This window comes from Enhydra lutris, unplaced genomic scaffold, assembly GCF_002288905.1.
Source record: "Enhydra lutris kenyoni isolate GAN:26980312 unplaced genomic scaffold, ASM228890v2 scaffoldscaffold9, whole genome shotgun sequence".
Lineage (NCBI taxonomy): Eukaryota > Metazoa > Chordata > Mammalia > Carnivora > Mustelidae > Enhydra > Enhydra lutris.
Window position 1 is genome coordinate 74,520,818 of NW_019154093.1, and position 8,143 is coordinate 74,528,960.

At 54.2% G+C, this 8,143-nt stretch overlaps 1 protein-coding gene across 1 annotated transcript; it reads right to left on the reverse strand.

The window, feature by feature from the left end:
• Positions 1-354: 354 nt before the first annotated feature.
• LOC111143400 (potassium voltage-gated channel subfamily A member 10) lies at positions 355-1,890 on the reverse strand. Its single transcript, XM_022497109.1, has one exon. The coding sequence runs from the start codon at positions 1,888-1,890 to the stop codon at positions 355-357; it is 1,536 nt and encodes a 511-aa protein (XP_022352817.1).
• Positions 1,891-8,143: the final 6,253 nt, after the last annotated feature.

The following is an 8,143-nucleotide window of genomic DNA, read 5'->3' on the forward strand; positions in this document are numbered from 1 at the left end:
AGCTGATCTTGGGTACCATAGGCGAGCAGCAAGGACCAGAAGTACCCCTCCGAGGAAAGGAGAATTAAATATTCCGATGGTTGGTTGAGAGAAAACAGCTTAGAAAATGCAGCAGAAGTATGGGGTTATTCAAACAGCTTGCAATCCAAGATGGCCTGCTATTCTCAAAGGATAAACTCCCTTTTTCAGAAAACCAGAGAGCAAGAGGCAGAGAGGGGATGGGGAGTGAGAAGCTGTAGGCATGGGGACAGAGGCAGAGAGAGAAGGGGAGAGACAGAGAGACACACAGAGAGAAACAGAGACAGACAAAGAAAAATAGACAGGGAGACTTGGGGGCAAGGACCCCTGGACAGGTCACTTCTGGGACCTCTCTGTGGAGCAGCCACCGTTGGTCTTACTAAGAGAGTCTGTGCTGCCCATTTTTGAGCCCACACTGTTGAGGATTTTGTCAATTTCACTTGAGATGTTTTGCTTCTCTTCATTCTCAGTCTCCCGATGGTAGAAGTAATTAAAGTTGGAGACGATGACAGGCACAGGGAGTGCAACGGTGAGGACCCCTGCGATGGCGCACAGAGTGCCCACAATCTTCCCCCCGGGGGTGATTGGGCACATGTCACCGTAGCCCACAGTTGTCATGGTGACTACTGCCCACCAGAAGCCATCAGGAATGCTAGAGAAATGGGACTCAGGCTCATCCACTTCTGCAAAGTAGACCGCGCTGGAGAAGAGAATGACCCCAATGAAGAGGAAGAAGATGAGCAGCCCCAGCTCCCGCATGGAAGCCTTCAGCGTCTGGCCCAGGATCTGCAGCCCCTTGGAGTGCCGGGAGAGCTTGAAGATGCGGAAGACCCGCACTAGCCGGATGATCCTCAGGATGGCCAGGTACATGTTCTGTTGGGTGCTGGGCTCTGTCTCCTGGACCAGCTCCGTGATGAGGGTTGCAAAGTAGGGGATGATGGAGATGATATCGATGATGTTCATGATGTTCCTGAAGAAGTTGGTCTTGCTGGGGCAGACCACAAACCGGAGCACCAGCTCCAAGGTGAACCACACGATGCAGGTGGACTCCACCATGAAGAAAGGGTCAGTGAACATGGTGTGGGAGAGGACTGACTTGCTCGTGTTGACGCCGGGGTCTCTCATGACCTTCAGCTCCCTCTCCTCCCGGAACTCTGGTAGTGTTTCCAGGCAGAAGATGGTGATGGAGATGACCACAACCAGCACGGAGACCACGGCCACGCCCCGGGCAGCGCTGGAGCTCTCAGGGTACTCGAAGAGGAGCCAGAACTGCCGGTGGAAGTCATTGGTGGGGAGCAGCGTTTCAGGGTCTTTGATGAAGCCTTCGTCCTCCCGGAACTGGTCCATGGCCTCGCTACCCAGCTCATAGAAGGAGATTTCATCAGCGAAGATGTCGATGGGGACGTTGGCGGGGCGCCGGATCTTCCCACCTGATTGGTAATAATACAGGATTCCATCAAAACTTGGCCGGTTCCGGTCAAAGAAATACTCGTTTCTCATGGAGTCGAAGAAGTGCATCCTTTTCTCCCGGTCTCCCAGAAGGGTCTCGGGGAACTGATTGAGGGTTCTGAGCTGGGTCTCAAACCTCAGCCCGGCAATGTTGATGATCACCCGCTGGTTTCCTTCATTCAGGACCACTGGCTCAGGCCCTGGGGAATCGACATCGTATCTTGAGAGCTTGGAGAAGGCCGTCTCATGGTTGGTGCCGTCACCAATGAGGCTCCTCCAGTTGGAGAAGGGGCTGCTCCCAGGACGGCCTTTTGGGCTGGTGGGGTCAAAGTCTGTGGCATAGCCCGGCTCTTCGTGGATTTCATCTGAGTTATCGAAATTGACCAGAGCCACCTCCATTTCCTTCCAGCCACACACATCCATCCTAGGGGGGTCAGGAAAGCAGCATGAAGACCCTCAGTCTTCCTGGCCTGCCGTGACCTGTGGAGATGAGGAAGGTCATCACACAGGAGCCAGGATGGGTTACAGTGGGCTCTGGGTCATCGAGGTAACATACACCAGTGGGTTAAAAAATGACTTACTTTTAGTGTGGGAAGGAAACTCATGGTTGCCTGGGCACCATTCTTCCCTCGAAAGCCACCTGCACCCCTGAGCTCATGTACATGAATCACTAGAGCAGACTGCAAAGAAGGAGACTGGCTGGGCGGGCAGCTCTGCCTCTGGCCAAGACGGATGTGTCCATCCACAACGGGCAGGCCGGCAGTCCAGGGAGGATGTAATGAAAGAGGACGTTAACATTTCTTAATAACAAAGCAGGCAATTTGGGATGCCTGGGTGGCCCAGTTGATTTCAGCTTAGGTCACAATCCCCAGGGTCCTGGGATCAAGTCCCGCATCGGGCTCCTTGCCCAGCGGGGAACCTGCTTCTCCCTCTGCCTGCAGCTTCCCCCACTTATGCTCTCACTCTCTCTGACAAATCAATCAATCAATCAATCAATCTTAAAAAAAAAAAAAGAAGCAGGTAGTTGTATTCAGCTGAAGTCCTCCAGTTCTCCCCACACTTTTCCATGCTTCCTCAGCCAGCTTCTTTCTCTCACGCTACAAACACTTCTCATTACCTCCACCATCCCTCTTGGGCCAAGTGCTGGGGCTGGGGGATGCAGGAACCCAGGCGATTCTGCTGGAGGGAGAACAAGAGAGCCCTCTGAGCCTGGGCCCTCCTCTGTCACTAACTCCCAGGGTTGTTTGGAGGCAACATTAACGAGACAGTATATGTAAGATGCTCTATCTGGGGGAAGGATCAATAAATCACAGCTATTGTTTTTGCTGAATTCTTCACCTAACAAGGACTTTAGAAGCCAACAGCCATTGGCATTTTTTTTGGCATACTTCTTAAGATGTTTACGGGGAATGATTTCATTTTTATCTCTTTATTTATGATCTTTTAAAAGATTTTATTTATTTATTCGATAGAAAGAGAGACAGTGAGAGAGGGAACACAAGCAGGGGGAAAGGCAGAGGGAGAGAGAGAAACAGGCTCCCTACTCATGAGCCCCTTGCTGGACTGGAATCCAGGACCCTGGGATCATGACCTGATCCGAAGGCAGATGCTTAACCGATTGAGCCACCCAGGCACCCCTATTTACAATTTTTTTTTAAAAGATCTATTTATTTATTTGAGAGAGAGGGGAGAGAGAGGTGGAGGAGGGGAGAGAGAGAAGCAGACTCCTGCTGAGCGCGGAGCCTAATGTGGGGCTTAATCCCAGGACCCTGAGATCATGACCTGAGCTGAAATCAAGAGTCAGATGCTTAACCGACTGAGCCATCCAGGCGCCCCAAGAATGATTTCATTTTTAAAAGTCATGTTAGGCAGGTGGGAAATAGGTAAGTGTGTGTGAACTGGGAGCAGGCTTAAGGAGAGTGCACCTGGTGGGCTTGGATATCCACAGACATAGACAGATTCCTTCCTCAAGGCCACTCAAGCTTCAGTTTCAACCTAAGAAGGCTGAGGCCAGGAAGCCTGGGGGTGTGGGTGGGAGACAGGGGTAAAATCTGGTGGTCATGACCTTGGAGTTACACGTACAAGGATACCTTGCAGCATACAGTGTTGTAATCTTTTCTAAGTGATTCCACATTTGCGTGTCTCACTGAATGACAATGATCATGTGAGGCTGGAAAATGTTATTTCCGTTTTACAGATAGGGAGACTGAGTCACAGGGACCAAGTGGCCTTCCCAAGACCATACCAGTGGTACCGAGCCCTGAGCTGAGCCTGCTTCCTGGCCCAGGGCCTTTCCTGCTTGACTGTGGGACCCGTGAGTGGAAGCTGAGGCCTTGTGAGGAGCTGTGGGCCAGCACCATGGAAGTGGGGGCCCTCGGAGCCCCATCAGTCCCATGCACTCTTTCCTCAGTTCAGGAGTGGAGTTCAGGTCTGGCTGGTCAGGCCTGCTTGAGCCTTTGCCTCTTGGCCTTTGCAAGCCACCTGGTTTCACTACAATGCTCCTTCCTTGGCTGTGGAGCAGGTAGCGGCAGGGGGAGAGTGGGGAGAATGTGCCCATCACTGAGCATGTCAGATGCTGGGCTTCTGTGACAGGTGCTGGCCTCTGGGGAGTAGCAGGGTGGTTGAAGGCAGGATGGAGCAGTGGTTAGGACCTGTGAGCTGGGAACCAGCCAATGTGAGCTGGAGTCCTGGCTCCAGGAAGCCCTGGAGAAATATTTCCTCTTCCTTCAGTGAGCCATGTGATGAATTAAGGGCTTGTCCTCTGCTGCCCTGTAGATTTGGGGTCGGACTCCAGCTCTGTACCCATCTTGTGATATCAGAGTTATATTTTTCCCCTTGGGGTTCTGGCCCCGGGGGTGCTCCTGCTTATCTCCTCCTTGATGTGACTTCCATTCCACTTTCTCCAGGTTGAGAGGAATGGGTGCCATCCAGGGCCTCTGGGGCAACGGCCTGGGAACCACTTTTGCATGCTTACAGTGGGCCTTTATTAGGAACCTTCTCTGGAGCTAGAGGCAGGAGGCATGTGGGGATGAGGGAGAGCTTCCTTGGCCAAATAACTAATTTCCTGTCCTGGAAGCCAGGCCATTCCCCTTCTACCTCCTCCTGATCTCCTCTTTGCCATGTCCATCCCCAGCTCCTAGTGGTAGGCAGGAGGGTGGCTGAAGAGGGTCAGGTGGTGTGGGAAGTGGTGGGACAATGCCAAGTTCGAACAACGTATTCTGTGGTCTAAACCCATCAACCTGCACAGTCTTAATTGAGTGTGTATCCATTCATCTCAATATGTATGTTAAAAAAAAAAGCAAACAAACAAACAAACAAACAAAAAACCCACAAAAAATTCCGAACCAAAAACCTCAGGAAATGAAAACGCACAGTCTGCCGGTGATTGTTCAAGGTTTTGGCAAGGACCAAAGGAGATAGAGCGATGCTTGGTAAAAGTGCATGGTTTGCGTGGAAGGAGGGGCTTCCTCTTCCATAGCGCTGACCTCTGTGCTGGCCCGTGCCCGCTGCAATGCCCCCTCCACCCCCCACATCATTTAGAAAGAGTGAATGGACTGGAGAGCTAGGGCAGAGTGTGGCCCCGAGGCCAACCTCTCTCAGAAGTGCGGGCAGCATCAAGGCAACCCCTGGACCCATGAGGCCGGCTCTGCTCAGCTCAATGCAGGTCTTTCTGTCTGTTTGCTGGCAGGAGAGAGAGAAGTAGGGGTTGAGCTGGGAAATACCCACTTCTTGGCTGAGGTGTCTCTCTGATTTCAGAAGACCATGCGATGGCCGTTTTGTGGGAGCCAAGATGGGAGCTGGTTCTGCCCCCTGGCCTCCTTCCTCCACTCCACACAGGGCCCCTGGGAGGAGACAGATCTTCCGAGTGGGTGAGGGTCCCGGAGCCTGCTCTGTCCGCGGACTGTGGGGTTCTTGGCGGCTTTCCCAGAGCCTCACATTTTTTCACCAGTCTGGCCATTTTAAGGCTTTGATAGAATGACCAGAACTCAGGGGTGAGCTTTCACCCACAGTTGAAGTGATTGCTGTGTTGGAGATTCTTGTACGATATCTACTTCCACTCATCATCTCTGAGCTTGTCTGGCATGGAGCCGAGAAAGAAGGTCAGGTTAAAGCAGCACTTTCCCCTCCCACCCTCCCCGCAACCCCTCACCCCCGCCGAACATGTGCTTCCTCCCTACAGGCCACTCTGCCCAGCTCCTGCCATCTGCATGCTTCACTTTTGCTTTCACCTGACCGTGAAGTTCTCCCTAAGGAGGCCAGGTGGTGGTACCCTTGCCCTCTGGAGAAGTCCCCAGACAAGGTTTTGGCATTCCATTATTTGATCCACAAGCTCTGTCATCTTTGGGTTCCTTGGCATCTTTGGGCATGGGGGCTGCCTGGCCCAGCACATCTTACACCTTCCTGTCTTCCAACCTTTGCTCGGTCCCCTTCCCCCAAAGCCAGGCAGGGCCAGGTCTGATCATGCCCTGCCGCACCTCCCGCCCACCCTGAAGCCTTCCTTGGTCCCCGGGTGTAGACCACAGTGACCCCAGCTGCCTCCCAGTGCGCCTTACACCTGTTTGTACCCGGTCTGCAGATGTGGTTTGTGGTGCTGATGGGCCCCTCCCTGACCAGACTGGACCCCTCCCATAGGGAGGGCCCCAAGCACTCTCAGTGCTGTGCCTCTACCAGAGCGGATGTCCTAAAGACATCTGTGGGGGAGCCAGGCTGTGGGCCGGGCTCCTCAAGGTCACTGAAGGACAAGAGCAGTCAGTGTCCTAAGCTTCCCTCCACCCATGGCCTTTCCCCATCAGTTCCCCTGGGTCGCTTAGCAACCTCAACACCTCCTACACATTCAGGTGAGGCCGCGGCCTTTCTGAGTCAGAGAACTGCTGAAAGAAGTCACATGAAGACAACTCTGTGTACCACGATGCAGGGCCCAGGGAGCCCTGGGGCAGGGAAGGCAGAGCTGCGCAGAGGCGGGCTCCGATGTCACAGGGGTGGCAGCAAGTGGGGGGATGCGGGGGCAGGCAGTGGGCCTGGCACAAAGGCTCCCATGGTCTGCTGACCAGTGCAGGAGGGGACAGGGAGGAAGGTGGGGTGGAGGACACCAACCTCAGCTCTATTCTTGGCTGGTCAGAAGAGGGCACTGTTGCCCCGCTGGAAGCAGGCCCTGGTCCCTCTGTGTAAGTCTCCGAGTGCCCCCTCCCTCCACCTCTGGTGCCGCCTCCCTTCCCCTCTTCACCGACCAGGCCTGGGTCTCACTGATTTTCCCTCCAGGCTGGCTCTCTCCTCACCCTCTTCCTGGGCTCTGCCCTGCCCCCAGTCTGTGCCCCATGACATTGGCTTACCCTCAACCATGGGCCCAGCCTCAGTCAGGGCCCCGAGAAGTTTGGTTCTGTTCCTCTCCGCCTCATCAGTGGTAAGGATGTTGTTGCCCTACCCTTCAAGAGTCTCAGTTTCTCCATCTGGGGAATAGCAAGATGGGGTCTCAGGAAGGGCATGGTGGCTCAGCTGCCACCCGAGCCCTCCTGTCCCTGTGGGGAGGTACCCCAGGGCCCAGCCCTCCCAGCCTTCCTGAGTAGAAGGCAGGGAGGGGGTTGACATGGCTGCCTTGGAGGCTTCATCGGGTAGAGCTTGAAGCCAGGAGGAGAGTCCTGTCAGGACACCTGAACTTGAGGAAAGCGAAGGCAGTCAGCAGGCTGGGGGTTGGGGTCCACAGGGAGTCAGCCGCCCAGTGAGTCTCAGGCAGGCTCTCCATCCTAGTGAAGAGCTGGGCTCTGGGATGACGGGAGAGCTCTCAATCCTGGCGCAGACACTTCCTGTCTGTGTAACTGGGACAAGTAGCCTTATTGGTACCTGCCCCATAAGTTCATGAGGTGAGGTGAGGAAGTGCCGCCATATTGAAAGCATGCAGCTTGTATTAGGCGCTTGGCGGATGCTGGTGGCTAGTATCACTGGGGTCAGGGACGGGGGTGGAGGGACCGGGGTGGATGGCCCTTTTTCCTTTCCCTCTTCTGGTGCTGGTACAACCTGTATGTCATACTTCTGCTGGGGCTGCAACTAGGCCCTTTCAGAGGCTGAGCCTGCTGGGCCAAGCATGCCGGTCAGGGAGGGGAAGGCCTGGGGACAGACAGAGGCTGCACATGACTCTTAGGGCCCAAACTCAGCCCCTGTGCCTGTATTGGAGCTGCGTCCTCCTGTCCACTCCAGTCACCCCTCTTGGCCAGGTGTTTCCACATAGGATTTCAGCCTCATCATGGCCCCTTAGGCAGGGAGGGATTTTTTTTTTTAACAAATGGGAGACCCGAGTTATAGAAAGGTGTGTGACTGGCCAAAAGTCCTCTGGCCACTAAATTATGAAGCTGTGACTCAAACCTAAGTTTTCTAGGTCCAAAACCAACATGCATCCCTCTCTCCGATAGCCTCATGCTAGCACACATGCTAGGAACACACACACACAGATACACACAGGACCACACATGCACAGCTACACATGGCCATCACAGACACACACTTGCTACGCATAAATTTACCCCGGCACCCAAACACACGGATAGACTCGGACTCCTGCACAGAGATGCACGTGCACATGGGTGGGCCCCTGTGCCCAAACTTGCAGACCCAGAAACCACCTACATGCACAGATATTTCTGTTCCAGGTGTGCCCTGAAACCCCCTCTCCCTTCTAGTCTGT

Excerpts from the sequence above, each read along its gene's own strand:
- LOC111143400 (XM_022497109.1), bottom strand. The coding sequence starts at position 1,890 with ATGGATGTGTGTGGCTGGAAGGAAATGGAGGTGGCTCTGGTCAATTTC.